This window comes from Fopius arisanus, unplaced genomic scaffold (genome assembly GCF_000806365.1).
Source record: "Fopius arisanus strain USDA-PBARC FA_bdor unplaced genomic scaffold, ASM80636v1 scaffold00004, whole genome shotgun sequence".
Classification (NCBI taxonomy): domain Eukaryota; kingdom Metazoa; phylum Arthropoda; class Insecta; order Hymenoptera; family Braconidae; genus Fopius; species Fopius arisanus.
Genome location: NW_011887743.1, coordinates 2,002,547 through 2,020,823, shown reverse-complemented (window position 1 = coordinate 2,020,823; position 18,277 = coordinate 2,002,547). Strand labels below are relative to the sequence as shown.

At 35.8% G+C, this 18,277-nt stretch overlaps 4 protein-coding genes across 6 annotated transcripts in view; 1 reads left to right on the top strand and 3 right to left on the bottom strand.

Moving 5' to 3' along the window:
* Window positions 1-2,425, bottom strand: part of LOC105273043 (transcriptional repressor p66-alpha) — an 8,967-nt gene extending 6,542 nt beyond the window's left edge. For both annotated transcript variants that reach the window (XM_011315279.1, XM_011315289.1), the window contains exon 1: window positions 1,589-2,425. The gene's annotated coding sequence lies outside the window, so the exon portion shown is untranslated. The remainder of the gene's footprint in view (window positions 1-1,588) is intronic.
* A 3,904-nt stretch (window positions 2,426-6,329) lies between these two features.
* LOC105273038 (F-box only protein 33) lies at window positions 6,330-10,988 on the bottom strand. Its single transcript, XM_011315273.1, has 3 exons — window positions 10,573-10,988; window positions 10,219-10,313; window positions 6,330-9,818 (listed from the first exon to the last, which is right to left on the bottom strand). Exons 1-3 carry the CDS (start codon window positions 10,681-10,683, stop codon window positions 8,666-8,668), a joined length of 1,359 nt encoding a protein of 452 aa, XP_011313575.1. The 5' UTR covers window positions 10,684-10,988; the 3' UTR covers window positions 6,330-8,665.
* A 686-nt stretch (window positions 10,989-11,674) lies between these two features.
* LOC105273014 (uncharacterized) lies at window positions 11,675-13,957 on the top strand. 2 transcript variants are annotated; one of them, XM_011315260.1, is made up of 4 exons: window positions 11,675-11,783; window positions 11,856-12,237; window positions 12,907-13,019; window positions 13,194-13,957. In XM_011315260.1, exons 2-4 carry the CDS (start codon window positions 11,902-11,904, stop codon window positions 13,357-13,359), a joined length of 615 nt encoding a protein of 204 aa, XP_011313562.1. In that variant the 5' UTR covers window positions 11,675-11,783; window positions 11,856-11,901; the 3' UTR covers window positions 13,360-13,957. The 2 variants fall into 2 exon arrangements, with proteins under 2 accessions (XP_011313562.1, XP_011313554.1); XM_011315252.1 differs by having other exon boundaries at window positions 11,699-12,237.
* LOC105273030 (uncharacterized) lies at window positions 13,686-16,493 on the bottom strand. Its single transcript, NM_001414533.1, has 5 exons — window positions 16,154-16,493; window positions 15,492-15,831; window positions 14,946-15,269; window positions 14,384-14,803; window positions 13,686-14,255 (listed from the first exon to the last, which is right to left on the bottom strand). Exons 2-5 carry the CDS (start codon window positions 15,795-15,797, stop codon window positions 14,040-14,042), a joined length of 1,266 nt encoding a protein of 421 aa, NP_001401462.1. The 5' UTR covers window positions 15,798-15,831; window positions 16,154-16,493; the 3' UTR covers window positions 13,686-14,039.
* Window positions 16,494-18,277: the final 1,784 nt, after the last annotated feature.

Below are 18,277 nucleotides of genomic sequence, written 5' to 3'. Positions count from 1 at the left end.
AGGGGGGAACTAGACGGTGAAGAGGGGGAGGGGGGGTGCACCGAACTCGACTGAGAGAAAGAGGGAAACCGAGGTAAAATACGAGTGAGGTAAAGAGGGGAGAGGCAAGAGAGAAAAAAAAGAGAGAGAGAGAGAGAGAGAGAGAGAAAAAGAGAAAAGATGAAGAGAAAAAGAGAGAGACATTTGAAGCGAAACCAGAAGCGAGGAGAGGACACTGTCGTACATTAATTACTTCTCCCCTCGCCCTTTTACATCTCCCACCCCACCCCTCAGCCCCCCCATTGCCACCAACCCTCCGGACCCCATTGCCCTCTCATCGACAAGAATCCTTGTCCTAGCCGCTCACTCTCTGCCCTCTTCCTCGTTCTCCCTCTCGCTCCCCATCCTCTTCCCCCAGGTCCCCCACACCCACCCCTCCCACCACCTCATCCTCCCTGTGTTACCCTCTTCCCCATCCCCCGCCCTCAACTGAACGGCCATGCGTGAGAGAGAGGAAAGAGGAACAGGGGGGGTGATATGGGGGAGTGAGAAGGGGGGGTTGACTCTCGTTCTATCTCCAAAAGTAATACAAATTCTGTCGTTATATATGTATCCCTCTGTCTCCCTCTATTTTCCTCTGGTTCCTTCAATTTCACCGCCACTATTCCCCATCTCCCCACCTCCCCCCCCCCCCCCCCCAACCATCCATTTCCCCGAAAATTGCGGGACGGTGGGTGAGGGTGAAGGCAATGTGATCACCATCCACCCTGGGATATAAACCTACCACCCAACCACCCAACCACCCATCCACCCTTTTAACCCATTGGGAGAGGGCCAGTGAGGGGGGAAGTGGGTGGTGGTGGGTGGATGGGTGGATGGGTTGATGTGAGTGGGTACATACGTGTACTATATTGGAAAATCGATTTTTCAAGCAACCTCACTGTGGTACGGGTTAGTTTGGTGTTGTTTTTTTTTCCTTTTTTTTTGTTTCGGGAGATTAAACTGGAAAAGTATTTGGGATTGGACAGGGGAAGGGGGGAAGGGGGGAGGAGGTGGAATAGGTGGCGAGGAAGGGGGCAAGAGGTGGGGAAAGGGGGGAAAGGGGGGAAGGGGGCGATGTGCGACCGTCATACACGTAATTACTAGCGTTTCAGGCCGACAACCGTACACGACCTCGTATTTTTTTTTTCTTGTTTCATTTGACGGTTTTTTTTTTGTTTTTTTTTCCTGCTTTGGGAATTCTTCATTCTAGATGGGAATGGGGGGAGGTGATTGTGCCATGGGGTAGGGGGTAGGGGAGGGGATCGAACGAGAAATCGATGGTTTTCGAGATTTTGATAATGATTTAAGATGGAAAATTGTCGGACAATTATGTTATGTTGAATTCTGTTTATGTGGCTTTTTCAATTTGTCTTTCAGTTTAGGTGAGAAAATTACAACAATTTGGGGGAATGCCAAGGCCAGGGCTTTCCCACGGTGGGCAGAACAAATGCATTTTACGATTGCAGTGTTGTTTCAATGAAATTGGGGTAAATGGAACAATGAGGTGTGTAGTAGTTATTGGAATGGATGTTTTAATTATTAGTGCGTGGTGCCATTGATAGTTTACCTTGGGTTTTAGTAATCCTAGTGGTTAGATTAATCGAGAATGAGCCGGTTAGCTTCATGTAACCGCATTCAATGGTTCATATCTCTGTACAAGATGATACGAATATTCTCTTTACACGTTGTAGAAATTCTCACACACGATGTTATCCCAAAAGAGGACAAAACTCGTCTGATTTTGTTTTAACACTCATAAACCGTTGACGAATTGTAACAACACTAGTGTTTATTCGGTAATATTATTGTCATTAACAATCACTCACTCCTTATTGACAATAAATAGTGCACAACATCACTGATTTATTTCATATTATTTATTGGTTTATACACTTGGATTTTTAGCACGCTTTCGTCTCCCTTGTCCCGGCATTTTATTATCCTGGACTCGGATGAGCGTCCGAGTGATATTAATATTAATCCCGTGATTATTTTAATGAGTTATGGGTGTTTGTTGTAATGTCGTTCGAGGGGTGATGGAATTTTGGGAATTTTTTGTGTCGAGGGGATGAAAGAAAAAAAAATACGCGCCACCTCTGCGAAAAAATTAACGAGAGTGATTCAACATGGCGGAGAGACCGCCACATTCGGTCAAACTAACTCTCTCAGAAAAAAAAAAAATCACTCTCTCTCACTCCTCAATTGCCCCCACCAAATTCACAACCGCCGGCCGATCATCCCGATTTTTCAATTATTACTGGAGTTTTTTAGAGCGAATTATCACAACTACCGGTGACGCGGACTGATAAGAATATTTTTCTTCAAGTTATTAATGTTTATAAGGATTTTTTTTTTTGGGTGAGATACGCGCGAACGCGTGGTGTATGCACAACTACTTTGCGCCCCTCAAACGAACCCCCGTTGGTGAACAACGGAAGCAAACCGGAAGAAGCGAGGGTTAATCAGTGAAAACACTGCCATCTGGTATTAATGAGGGAATCCATTACCTACGGGGGGTTAGATAGACAATTTTTCCAATTTTAAGATTTGAAAATTGGCGGGAAAATGTGGCCAGCCGCGTAAATTCGAATTTAGGTGATTGGATTTTTTATGTTGAAGTAAAGATAAAAGGCAAAAAAAAGTGGAATTGATATTTTGTTGCCGCAAAATTATAAATAAATATAAATAAAATGGAATTCTCTGTGAATTACAAATTCAACAATAACTTGAAAAATGAAAAAAAAAAAAATCTATCGGAGGGAAATACAAATGGTTAAAAACAAAAAATCTAGACGAGTTGCATGTTTCTTTATTTTCACAATTGTTTAAAATGATTGAATATAGTAGACATTATTCGGTAACAATTCAATGGACACGTACGAGGAAAAAAACGTGGAGTCTCCAATAAATCGCGATTAATTCCCCATAAACATCACCAGAATTGTCCGGAAATTATTTTTCACTTCCATCTTTTGAATACTATAACTATGAGCGACACAGTTACTTGAACAATTTAACAACAAACAGCGATAAATATTGATTGATAATTTGGTGAAAATGTTGGGTTCTTCGGTTGATGTAACATCGTAGTTACTGAAAATTTCGATTGATTAAACATTACGAGCGTCGGACGTTATTTGTTTAAAAAACAAATGCCAAATAATCCATGACACAATGAATTTTACAGTAATTGTGAATACAGCAGTGCGGAAAAATCATTCTATCATTTTCTTGAATCCATTATTTCGGTAGATTATTTTTTCAAGATAGAGCATCGACGTGCTCTAATCCTTTATTATATCCCAATTATTTAAACAATCCAACAGAGAGTCATGCTTTGCGATTGTGCGGGTATAAACACCCCAATCCGCCTGCAGATCGTGGCTCTTCATAATCATCACTTTTTCAATAATAATCCCTTAATAATTTCTACGTTAACTATGCCGCAATTAATGCAAAAATAAACTATCAAAGAAACACTTCCGACTGACGCCAATTGAACAGAAATATTTATTCATCATAAAAAACAATCTGGAAAGCTATGAAAGGAGAATTATTCCGCTGCCTTTGAAATGACTTGAAGCAAAACTCGAGACTTCATCAATAAATTTTCCATAAAGGATAAATTTTGAATTTTCTCTGGGCCCAGTCCCCAATATATTGCACAATCGGCACGGATTTATGGACAAATCTCCTTTCATTAACTCCCACTTCATCAGAAAAAATTAAATTTAAGAAAAAGTCGAAGTAAAACATTTCAACTTTCATCTACTTGACAATATAATAAACGTCGGAATCATGCCTCAATCATTACAATTTTAAAAATTTTTCTCGTCCTAACAAGACGCTGATTCCTATTTCCATGAGTTATTCTCCGATCGTGACCTCAAACCCGAGAAAAAAAAAATGTTTCCCATTCAATTAAAAATGAATTCGAGTTGGGAAGAGATTGGAGTGTGCGTAAGATTACAAAATTTATCTTCAGCAGAAGAAAAATCATTTTCTCAATGAAAATCCCTCTCATTTCCAAACGCATTATGTTATCTCCGCGTTATGGAATGATAAAAAAAAAAGAAAGCAATACATTTTGGCGCTTGTGAACCATTTTTTCAAGATATTAAGAATGTATTATCGTTCGAACAACAGTGGGAAACCGAAACGATTCAAGTCTTCATTTTTTTCTTTTAATCTATTTTGCATCGTATGTGCCATTATCAATTCTTGGTTCTTAAAACAATCGATTTGATATTTCTCGCCACATTAGGAACTTTTAATACTGTTGGTAAATGTCTCACTGACATTCAAGAACGAGTTGATTGGAATGAATGTTTTACTTCCATTATTCGGCTCTCAGTTATTTTCTTTAATTTTTTTTTTGGAATGACAGAGTTTTATTTCTCGTTCTATCAATTTCAGTTCCTACATCACACACATACGTTTTTATATTCTCCCATGAAATGTTAAAACGTTTTGAGCAAGTCCCTCTAACATCCATTCCCCTCCCTCTGAAATTTATCCCCAAAGATTTCCTCTCATCACATAGAATATCCATTGTAAAAAGAAATCCATAAATTTCAGTTCTGATGAACAACAAAACTCAACTAATCTCCTCAGATTATCATCGACAACAATAATTATTAATAATTCCATACTGACAAATGGAGAGAATAAACTTGCTCTGGTGACTGACGTTTTACAATTTCACATTTCACTCGATTTTACAAATCTGATCGCAGATAAAACGTTAGATACTTATTAATTATGAGCGAGATGAATCGCTAGATCAGTTATCAGAATAAAAACATAAAATAATAGAATCGTTTTGTCTTCTAGCGATCCTCACACTTGACGATTTAAACTGGCGCAATGCACAGGATTTAAACAGACTTCTCTTTCTCTCTCTAATGCGCGTTTCCTCCATCCTGCAGATATTATATTAATTGCAGATTTTGCAGTTACTGTCATACATCTCGCTAAGATTTTCCCATTAAAATGTCACAAGTGAAATTATTAAAAAAAAATGTTAAATCATCAGCATTAATCCAGTCTCGAAAACAGAATCGATTGAATTATTATCCTCTCGTTTATCCTCTCGCAAATACTTTCAGCGATATTCACTGGTGACACATTAACGTTTATTTATCACAGATGTTTGAATAAATCACCCCTTTGTCAATATTTTTAAGCTCACTCGATCTTAACACGTGATGGAATAACCATGACTATTTAGTTTATTTACTCCTTTGTACGTAGTTGAGTTAGCCCCCATATTAATAGCATTGTTAGAGGATTTTGAATATTTAAACAAAATGTAACAATAAATAAACTGATAAATATCAGCTACTGAGTGAAAAACAATCTCATAATTCAATCGTGATAGAACAGACGGAAGGTAAATGAACAATCAGAAGATAAATCGGTGAATAATTCAAAAAATTCCAACAATGCATGATTCTACGTTGTTATAATGTTCATCACAGATATTATCACCTGGGGCTTTTCCTCCCAGGGCCCACACTAGCCTCCTCGTCACTAAGGCCTGCCTTAGTAAAAAAATATACGATCGGCTCTTAAAAAATAGATCTTAACACATTTTTTTTTTGTTTCTTTAATCTGGCTAACATCGCTCTCATAAGATATTACAAGTTAGTTTTGATTCTTGGCAGGCGAATCTTAATGATCTTAATGTTACGTAATTCTGGGGGATTTTTGTGTTTTTTTTTAAATCTTTAGTTAACTTTAAATCATTATCTTTGATCCTCGAGTGAGCTCAGGGCATTTTCAGATCTACGCTATTTCACGTGCGTCGTCTCTCAACTATTGACACACATTCATTATATTTTTATCAATAACAGAGCAAAAAAAATCTTGAACAACAGAAATATCGAGTGGCTCAATCTGATCGGGAGCTTTTATTTATTTATGCATTTTGTCTTCGAAATCAATGAGTTCATATCAATTCAGAAATTTTCAATGCACATAACAATTAATAATTAATCCTTAATTACTCATTGTTATTAATGCAGATTATTAATTCCTGGTTTGCTGTGAGACCCTGTTGTTTCAGTCTCCCTTTATGCTGGCAGGAGATTGATGAGGATAAGAGAATTTTTAAGGAGAGAAAAGCAAGAAAAGCAAGAAAAGCAAGAAAAGCAAGAAAAGCAAGAAATGATGAATGTGTGTCCACATGACACCAATGTCAGCTTCTAGATTGCGTATCGCTTTTGGCAAGCTCAGTCTTATGAGTCATATTTGTAACATTTTTTCTTAATTCACTGCTACAAGCTTCTGTTAATTGTTATCTATTCTTGTGCCCATGCTGTGGTGCCACATACATTCCTCAATTGTTATTTCATTAATCTTTGTACAAGAGGCCTTGCATAATCCTCCGAGAGACGACAATCACGGATATCACTTTGTATTTTAAATATTCTGTTTTTTATTTTTATGTTTTTATTATTTTTAGTTTTTATTTTTTCGACTATTACGCATGGATATTACGGCACACATTTGCATTTGCACATTGTCTCACGATTTTTTATTCAAGTTTGAGAGTTTATTTTGTCGGAGTATCTTCGACCACTCGTCGATATTTGAACAGAAAACATTTCAGTTGTCGATAGAGACCATTTTAAAATAGATCTGCGAGATTATCTGGTAAATACCGTGAAAATTGTCGATCTAGATCCACAAATTTCGGTGATATTTGCTAAATAATTTGTATAAAATTGTTGGACTGCCTCATTCTCGGTCATTTACTACTTGTCTATCAGTTTGCAGTTTAATTTTCCTCGTTTTCACTCCATCCTAAGGAATTTAATTTTAATACGAAAGATCATTGGCGCTTATGTTTCTTAAATCTCTCACGTCTTGCATTTTTTTTTTGTCTTAAAGTTTTTTTTTTCATTGATCTACAAACTAGTTCTTTGAGTTAACTCATTAAACGGGCGTCGATATTCTTGTTTAATTTATTCTCGTTTATCCCTCATCTTCACACTCTCTCGATATTTTTGGTCGAATGATTTTCACTCAACTCAGGTACATGTTAAGGCCCGTTCTAACGTTTGTTTTTTCATCGTCATTATTTTTCATTTTGCCGCTTCACAAATTAATTTAATCCCATCCTCAATATCTCATCGATTTTTCCCACATTAAAAGCACACACACACATGCTTATTCCCCTTTATTATTCACGCACTATATCCTCAAACAGATAAAAATTATAAAAAAGGAGAGAATTTTCATTTTAAAATATCAACGAAAATGATTAAAAATTTTTTTTTATCTATTTACTCAGCTCTAAAAAAACGAGAGGAGAAGAAACCAAAATACAAAAACGACTGAATATTTCTATAAATATTTCTCCAATTACTCTAATTAATTATATAATTCTAGATTGCAAAAAAATTTGTCATCCTCTCGTTGAAAATTCTCTCAAGATTCTTCTGATGTTCGATTCACGAGAATTTGGTCGCGTTACAATCCGAATAATTTTCAAAACGAAATGATTTATTTAAAAAAATGGCAAGACATACTGCGTGCATCTCAGAGAAATGATTAATTTCGAAGATATTCATTTATGAGAACAAAATATTCTGAAAATGAGTCCAAAACAATTGTAAAGTTTCCCAAATTCAATCTATTGTCTCAAACATCTTGAGATCGATCACTTTCGAAGATAAACTTTAAATCAAAACCGATATTTATTTCGTTTTACTCTCATCACTACGAACTACTCCCCGATGAAATCGTCTCATTGAACCATTCCCTCTCCTCAAATCCTCAAAATCCGTTGAAAAAACATTCTCATGCGTGTGCGCTGAATAATAAACCACTCATGACTGACTTAATAGGACTAGCAAACTATTTCCCTAATCTTTTTACTTTTTGAAAAATAGATATCCACGTGAAACTGACAATAAACTAAACAGTCAAATACGATTAGAGTTCTCCTAATTTTCCTCATAAAAAAAAAATTGCTCCATTAACGTTTTAATAATTAATCAATTAATTAATCAACTTCTCATTTTGTTTTTTTTTTTCTAAATTGTGTGCGCCCGATTGGTTGTCGTATTAAAAATAACCTCGGTGCTGCCTTTGTCATCGTAGTCACGATCTACGTGACATTAAGAATGTATTTCTCCATGCCCCGACATGTTTTAGGCTTTCATTACATTTTCACTTGATTTACGTTGATTAATCTAATATTCCACAGTTGGAAAACGGGTTGTCATTATTTTAATTAATTTCTTTCATTTACCTAAGTTGTGGAATCGTCGTCCTCTCGTCTTGAATCTTTTTTGGAAGATCATGATGTACTCAAACGATTCTCTCCACTTGTGATTTCTCCTCAGTCTCACAAACAGTTCACACGTACTAATTACTTTAATTTATTCAATTAAATATCGACCCTGTTTGGTCTTGGTCACTCTGGATTCTAATCCATTCGTCATACCTCCATCATTTCTACAAACGTTTATTATTCTCTAGCTTCTCCTTATCTCCTCCGAGATATCACAAATCAAGCCATCCGTAAATGCATCTAGTAAAAGGAGTTGTTTTTGATTGATTCATTCATTGATTAATGATGACTTAATGGATGATGGGACTTATCTGCTCTATTTACTCTGTTTTCAACGAATAATTATTTTGCATCCTCCAGTACCAGTGGCATAATAACATCTCTACTGTCTCCAGAGACTGCATCAATCAGTACAGGAGTTAATTCAGCATCAGTAAAAGGTTTCCAATTGACTCCAAGAATTTCATTAATCTCACTCTTGGTTTTTTCAAACTCAAACTCATCTTCACTGATGATATTGCTCTCCGCAAATTCAAATCTCCTCAGGACATGTCCCCTCAGTCTGGCGATAGCCAGTAGATTCTCTTGATAATACTTATGGCCAATGTACACCATTTCAACGAGATTGAGACACCTCCAGGCAATGAGAACTAGAGCATCAGCGCTGTCAGCCACTGAATAATCGTCTGTCGGTGGTTCCAACTCGTCATGATCCATCGAGTCGATCCAAACGAGGGATTTCAGGCTCGAGGAATACCAAGAGGAGAGCTTGAAAAGGGCCCTGAGGTTAACAGACTCGCAGAATAGGGCCCTGAGGTGGGTCAAGGGCATCGCAGGTTGGAGGATATTAGAGTGGAGGATTGTCACACCGACGTATGCGTGGAGGAGATTCAGACGAAGGCCACACCGTTTGTTATTGAGGGTGAAACGCTGCCAGGATTCGTTGGAGGTGCCTGGATGATCGTATTGCCAATCGTGAATGTGGACGACTAGTCTCTCGAGGGTGCCAGACGTCAGGGAATCGAGGAGTATGTTGTTTAGGTGCTCGTAATCCAAGGTGAGGACTACCAGGGACTCGAACTGCCGGAAGATTATTGGATTCAAGTGGATAGACTCGTAGTTCTCTGGGTCCTCTTTCACGGAGGCCAGTCCCAGGTGGGTCAGCTGCTTTCCGTGGTGGAGGATCAGGGTGTCGATGAGCTCTCGTGAACGAACTGACAGGTCCTCGTTGCAGCCTAGAGTCAGCACCTTCAGTTGTTTAGTTGTCGATATTATCTTTAGGAGGGATTTGTAGATTCTCTCGGTCCATATACAAGAATCGTTTAGGTTTGTCGTCCATTCGAAGGTGGAGGATGTCGGCTCGATTATCAGTTTCTTCAGGTTACGGTTGTCCTGGAAATTACGCAACAGGGACTCCAGTTCTGGACTCCAGTGCGGGGTTTGACATCTGATTGTCGCGTTTTGAACGCTCAGGGCGAAGCAGTCTGCCAAGTGTCTGAAAAATTATTCAATGTTTCAAGTCAATTGAATTATTGCAGGGGCTACGAAGTCCTCCACTTTTCTGGAAATTTCGATTTGGATTTCATTTCATTTAACTTATCCTTTAATTTTTGTAAATGTCAGGGTTAGGAGTTGTTGCTTGTCTTGGGAATTGGAAATTGGGAATTGGGAATTTGGAATTAGGAAATGGGAATTGGAATTAAAAATGAAGGAGAACTTTTTCCCTGGGGTATTGAGTAATCAAAAAATTAGACAAAGTGAATGAAAAATTTCATCACACGAGAAATATGCTTCATCACTCTCTCGATTCCAGATGTGAACGCAGAAAAAATGTAGAGCCCACGAAAGAGAAAGTTCTATCCACAAAAAAAAACCAATTATTTTTCAATAGATACCTTGCCCATGGTATACTCATAGAGTCCTCATAAATAAAAGTAATATCCTTCCAGAAGCTAGGATGAAAGAGTGCCTGTCGCCAATTTTTACAAACCTGCAAGAATTCATGTTATTTTTAAATCCATCGGAGACAATCGTAACAACAGAGGAAATGTTAAATGTAAATACACTTGACATTGAGGATACGAAAACAAAGATTGTCCCCGCCCATAGAAATTTAGGGTCTCAGGTTACAGCCCATGGAAATATATAATCTCCAATAAAAATGAAAGAGAGGAAAACAATGGAGACCAATCACTTGCTATCAATTCACCTCAATTGAAAAGTTATAAAAAAACAAATTGAATACTCACACCAGAGGCATTAATTCTGTCTTTGTGTTTGAGATAGGAAAATATTTCCAGCATAATAACACTGGGTAGACTGTCCCAACAGCTCGCACCATCATGTGCCATGTTTGACATTTGGATTTACAGTTGAATTGAAATGAGGGATAAAGAGTGAGAGAAACTGACAAACGTATAATGTATCCGAGGTCGATCCCACCTCTGAGTGTAATTTTCCTGTCACCTCCAGTGACGATAAAAAATTGATAAGTAAATAATTATTGAACCTCGCCCACCACGATTCGTTGTAGTCTTATCAATTTTATACTTTTTTCATGGATGAACTTAAAAACGATACCATCTTACGACACCACAAGTCCAGACCAGAAAAGACCAGAGGTAAAGAGGAATTGCTAGAACCAACGACAGACCCACAACCACGACTGACAAATGGCAACAGATTATTTCAATCTTGACAGAACTCTAGATTCTGTTGTGGAGGGGGGAATCTAGGGGCGGGAAAAGGTGAATTGTCAGGAGTTTTTGAATGTTTTAGAAATTTCGGTTATTGAATTATCTGGAAAAAAAAGTTTCTGTGAAGAAGACGATTTATGGTTTCAATTTCGGATGATGAGATTTTTTGGAAATTCGAATCCGTGGGAATTATTGGAAATTAAAATTGGACTTACTTCCTTTTGGTACCCGGTGGCTCCACCTGGGGAATGGTCATTTCCTCCCGAAGAGGATTGACGAAAGAGAGACTCAGTTCTGGATTCAAAGAAATTACGCATTTGGCCAATTGATTTTATTTAGATTATTATTTATTATTATTCTTTAATTATTATTCCGTAATTATTCAGGTAAATTCCATGCTGTAATTCCAGAAACTCATGGTTTATATAGAGGTAATTAATTTGTTGTTGTGCCGTTAAATTATTATTAAAAAATCACAATAAAACCGAGAAAAATGAAAAACAAAACGTTTTTTTCTACAAAAACGTCAGGGGATTAAATTCTTATCTTTAGGGGATGAAAGACTTTCATTAATAGTTGTCTTTCTTTTTCCAGTAAATGCTAGAGGTTTTTCAAAAATAAAAATGAATCTACGATCTCAATGGATAATAAAACACCTCTGCATTATCTTCCGGGTGAACCATATGTTTTTTTGCTTTGAAAAATATCAGTTTACCTTTTGGATCTCACAAGTTCATCATGCTTGCAGGTTTAAGTGGTCAATGGTAAATAAAATCACCAGCAGTGTGGAATGTTTCTTAGAATAAGGGTATTAAAGTTTAATCCATCGAATGAAGGTGTTTTGGCGCCTGTAAGATCATCTCGTATGAAGAAAATTGATACATGACGACAATGGGACATCCCAGGGCTTGCAGTAACGTAACATTTGTGATTATTGCATTGGCATTTGTGTTGACAACAAGAACATCTAATTGCAATGACTTTGTCGAGGGTGAAGCCGGTAAAACAAGTAGTGCTAACGTGCTTGGAGATAATCAGACTAAATTGACCAATGGAATTGATCATCAGAAGAATATCACTCTTCATAAAATTGATAAAGTTGAACAGGGCAAGATAACGAAGGTTAATAATAAGGAAAATGAAAAACCAACAAATGGTGGACTTCCTAAAGAGAGGGAGAACAAGAATTTAACGAATATTACTATGGATCCAACGGTTGTACGTATTATTTTTTCGTTCTAATTCCTATTTAAATAATTCAACAAATGAGTTATAAATCTAATAATTCGATTTGTTATTTTGTTTATAATGGATAATTTTGTAGTTAAATCTTTTAATGAATTAATAATCAGTTGAAGGTTCTCTTTAATCATCAGGTGGAAGACGAAGTTGCATTGAGGTGTTTGGAGAATTAATTAATTTCGTCTGCTTAAATTTTCTATTTTTAGAGATGAGTGATTCGTATTACTTTGTAAGACAGTTTTCTCTTACCCAACGTTAAGAAGGAAGTTCGCGATTATTGACTCATCATTCCACATGAGAATGAAGTGACATTGAAAAACACCTCACAAATTTCACGCCAAATTTTCTCAAAAAAATCCATAAAAATTCTTTTTTAAATTGAGACTAAAAATCATATAATTGAAAATATCTCCTGTGGCAGCCGCAGATGAATTCCGTTTTCAATTTTTTATTATTTTATTTATTGCTGGCTGGAACACAATATTTTTGCAATTCAAATTTTATGAATTGTAAACTTCACATTTTTCGAAAATAAAATCACTTTGTACTGCGCAAAAAGTTGATTGTAGTCATCTCTGTCATTATATTTTTATGGGCCTTATTTTTTCAATGGACTTACTAATTAATTACCGATTTTTCTTGCAGATTCCGTTGGCTCATATACCGTCACTGAATCCAGGGGCTCTGAAGCGAGCTTTCTACGTTTTCGCGGGTCTCAGTGTTATAGTCCTAGCTTATTTAATGATCCGAAGTTTTGGGTTCGTTTATTTTCGATAATCACCCTTTCCAAAGATTGTCGATTTTTTTTTGATAACCCTACGGTTTCATCCGGAAAATTATTATATAATTATTATTACTATAATAATTCTTAATTTAGAAACTTTTACTGTGAAAAATATTCAGCTAAAATGAGTTTTTCTTTTCATAACTAGGTTCAAAAAAAATCCAGCACAAATGGTACGTAAATACGGGGTTCTTGCGCACAAACAAGACATTGAGATGCGTCCACTACCACTAGATGAAGACGACGAAGATGACACGACAGTTTTCGACATTAGTGGTCTTTCCCCACAAAGATCTCAGCATCAGGCATTATAAAAACGAAAAAAAATAACTAGGCAGTGAATTCGTAAAACGCGACAAGTCAATCAGTCCAATATTTCCCATACTTCTAAATAGAAATTAATATCAATAATAATTAAATTTCAGTTAAAAGTTTTGAAAAATATTTTTGTCGGCCCATTTTTCCTTTTGAAAAGAAAGTTTTTACATTTTTCTCTCATAATCTTTCAGATTATTGTCAGGAGATAAAAGACTTTATGGAAATTATTTCCATTTTATCGGAGATGCGTTCGTAATTAATTAAAAATTATCTAATTAATTGATTGAACATGGGAAATGGTACTTTTGCTTTTTACTATTCACCTGCGTAAATAAATCAACCAAAAACAAACGAAAAGTGAAAATGAAACAATCAGTGGTCCCACGAGATTTTTTTACCCATTTCATGAAGCTTCGATTATTTCATAGCATTTTCTCAAGCCTTAAATGTGATATTAAGAAAATCATATAATTAACTCAATCCAACTCCAATGATTTTGATTGGTGAATTTACTTATTACGTGTATAATATTTCCAACGAAAAAAAAAACTATCTTTGTTGTACGCTTATTGAATATAAATCGTTTATATTTCACATATTTTGTTTTATAGCTATGGAATGTTCATGATCAAATTCAGAGTAATCATAAATACTGTGAAGGCAAAAAATAAATCGATCACAGAAATCCGCGGTCTATAGCGTCAACCAAGGCGCTGGCAAGACGTTGGCGTTTCGCTGGGACTTTCAAAGGCTTCAGAGCAAACACCTCAACAATGTCAACAGCTTCATCTCCTTTGATTCCATCTAGATTCAAGGCTTCTGACTCATCCAGCATACTAAATGGAATTGATTCCAAACAGAAACCCACACCGTGAACGAATTGCTCCTTCACCTGATAAAAAAAAGACCAATTAAAAATAATTATTTCTGTTCCAGAATTAATTCCAGAATAATTTCCCGGGAAAAATCATTGGATTTAATTGTGACTCTCATAAGTTTATTAAAATATGAAATGATTACCTCTTCCTGGAATAAATACCAGGGATAAACCTCTTCAGCATTAGATCCAAGTTCAGAAATTGTCTTGGACAGCTCCTCATGGTAGAACTTTAGAAGGAAATCAAAGTTTTCGTCCCTCATTTTCTGGTCTGTGCATGAGTAGATGAAGAATGATATGTCAGTGACGGGACTGGCACACCTGGCCAATTGAAAATCCAGTAAGAGCGTCTCCATCTCTCCACTGGTGGTTTCACGTATCAAAAAATTTGGAGCCCAGCAGTCGCCCTGATTCACAACTGAAGTCGGTGCGTGAATGCGAGTGCATAATTCCACAGATTTCTTCCACAAATCCTTTCCATCAAGAGAGCAGAATTTTTTCTGCTGTGGCGTGTCTGGATACTCCAAGGATATTGCGTCCTTTGCAATGCTCACAATGAGCGCCTAAACAATTTAATCGATTAATTAAATTAAATAGATTCTTAACGAATAAAATTAACTGGTGAATCAGGATAAATACAGTCTATAAATAGAGACGAATAAAATAAATAAATCGTGTAAATGAAATGTGGAAACAAGAAATTACCTGGAATTTCGCGTACCAGTCGGTCCACTTCTCACTGAAATAAGTTTCTTCCAGTTGGCCAGCGACTTTATAAAACTCTTTCTCGTGTTGATCTTTGTGAGCAAAAGAGACTCCATGGAATCTTGCCATTGCTTTCAGTATAACTTTGCATTCTTCTAAACTCAAAGTACTCTGTCGTGCTGCTGGACCGAATCCATAAACACTCACGTCTTCCAAAACTATGAAATCGTTTTCACCATCTAAAAAATGAGCTAAACAATCCGGAACCAGGAATAAATATTCTTTCTTTTTGGACGCAAGGAATTTCTTGAACTCTGGAACAATCTGGAGATCAGAAAAATTATTAAATTATTGGAAAAGTCGTGAAAATTTTTCTAAATGCATAAAAAATATATAAAAATACTATAAAGGAATCGTCACCTGAAATTCTACCGAATAATCAATTTTTTAAATAAATCCCGGTTATTTATTTGTCATTTTATTGTTTTGGGATTGATTTCGATAAAAAAAAAATTAGATTAATCTACAATTATCAATGAATTTTACCCGAGTGTAAAAAAGGATTTCATTTTTGAAGAACACATTGCTCCTGAAGGTATTCCTCCTCCCCAGATTTGATGGAAAGGATTTGACAACGACTTTGACACTCTCAGGCTTTCCTTTAATCTTTCCATTAATAACAACTCGATCAACTTCTGATAAATAGCTGTCCCCTTTAGCTGAAGCTTCTCCAAACTCCCATCCTGTCACCTCCACATCCTTCTCTCCAAATTTCTTGGCCAACACTTCCTCCAGCAATTGTTCCGTGAAGAATTTGCTGACTCCATTCAGTAATTCAATGTCTTTGCCCATTTTTCATTCGCTTGGATGGTTCTTTTTATTCTCACTGAAATTAATTATGAGTTAATTATAGTTCCACATTGGAATCAAATATTAAATATTATAATAAATATGTTTGGATAAAGAAATGTATTTATTATTCTTTATTTACTGAAAAAATCGGAAATTCTGATGATTTGCATTAACAAATGTAGTTTTTTCAATTTTGTCTATCAATTTTATAGGAATTTTATTAACTGTATTGTTTATTTAATTATGAAAATAAATGGATCGTTTTTCTTGTTGATTTTTTAAATGTGCAACCGGCGTATATTATATACTACAACAATAATATATATTGTTACTATGTAATATATAGAAGTCGATACCTGAGGGTCACGAGGTGCCACGTACAGTAATTATTTTTCCAAAATAATTGACTTCCTGAATTCTGGGAATTAAATTATAATAAAGTACCAGATATCTGTGAATTAGCTAATTGTTATATAGCGATAAACATTTGTTGTGTTGGCCTTCTCGGATATTTTGCGCAGTAATTAATAAAGGAAATTGTTATTGGAAATCAGTTCACTTATCAATTGTTGAATGTAATATGATCTAATCGCTTTGAGATATGAATTACTTGGAAGAATAAAAAAAAATAGGGATAAACAAAGGGGGAGGGACACTCATCACTTCACATCAAAGATGATTGACTAAAGTGGAGGCTCAGTTCTGCAAGAGGGAGGGCGCCACACGCAATGCTGGGGTGTTTTTTTTTTATTAACCGAGTTTTTATTGCAATGCTGGGGTATTTATCAAGTCGACGGGGTGAATTTTATTTTCTGCGGTATGAATGCCTTTTGTTTTTTATTTGTTTAACTGAAATTTAGCCGAATATAAAACGTGCGGAAGGGGGAAACCACATCTTGTGGAATTTCAATGAAAAAAATAATTCAATGCATTGAAGATATACCACTAATTAAATAATATTTTTATAATAAGCGCGTTGTCTCAATGGTAACGTGCTTGCCTACTACACCGACGGCCGGGGTTCGATCCCGCCGTCATTCATTTTTTTTTTATAAATAATTGCATTTTTATCTTTTTTTAATTGGTTAATCAATCTAAATATCGTTTAAACACTGAATTTTTGAAAAGCGGAAAGATATCCTGTGAAATTGAAAATTTCGACATTTTTTAAAACGAAACATTTGAAAATATATACTAGTAATAAAAATTTATTTTTATTATAACACGTTGTCTTAACGGTAACGTGCTTGCCTATCACGCCGACGGTCTGGGTTCGATCCCGCCGTCATTCATTTTTTTTTTTTAAATAATTCAAATTTTTTCTTTCGATAGGTATTCACTGCAATTGAAAAATTCGAAATTTTTGTCAAAGTATCAGGAGCACATGACAATCGAGGAGCTCTTCACTGAAATTTTCACTGAAGGTGAAAAATTCGAAATTTTTGTCAAAGTATCAGGAGCACATGACAATCGAGGAGCTCTTCACTGAAATTTTCACTGAAGGTGAAAAATTCGAAATTTTTGTCAAAGTATCAGGAGCACATGACAATCGAGGAGCTCTTCACTGAAATTTTCACTGAAAGTGAAAAATTCGAAATTTTTGTCAAAGTATCAGGGGCACATGACAATCGAGGAGCTATTCACTGAAATTTTCACTGAAGGTGAAAAATTCGAAATTTTTGTCAAAGTATCAGGGGCACATGACAATCGAGGAGCTCTTCACTGAAATTTTCACTGAAAGTGAAAAATTCGAAATTTTTGTCAAAGTATTAGGAGAACATGACAATCGAAGAGCTATTCACTGAAATTTTCACTGAAGGTGAAAAATTCGAAATTTTTGTTAAAGTATCAGGGGAACATGACAATCAAGGAGCTATTCATTGAAATTTTCACTGCAAGTGAAAAATTCGAAATTTTTGTAAAAGTATCAGGGGAACATGACAATCGAGGAGCTATTCAGTTTTTAACCATTAATTCGATTTATTAGCCAGTTACAAAAGAAAAAATTGCAATTATTTAAAAAAAAAAAATGATTGACGGCGGGATCGAACCCGGGCCGTCGGCGTGATAGGCAAGCACGTTACCACTAGGATAACGCAACGTTACAACAATATAATTTCATTAGGAGTATATATTTTGCAAAAGTATTGTTTTAAAAAATTGTTAATTTGTCAATTTCACAGGATATCTTTCCGCTTTTCAAAAATTCAGTGTTTAAACGATATTTAGATTGATTAACCAATTAAAAAAAGATAAAATTGAAATTATTTAAAAAAAAAAAAACGATTGACGGCGGGATCGAACCCGGGCCGTCGGCGTTGAAGGCAAGCACGTTACCATTAAGACAACGCGCTCACTCTGCAAATAATAATTTTATTAGTGGTATATCTGCAACATATTGAATAATTTTTTTCATTGAAATTTCACAAGATGTGGTTTCCCCCTTCCGCACGTTCTACAGTCGGCTAAATTTCAATTAA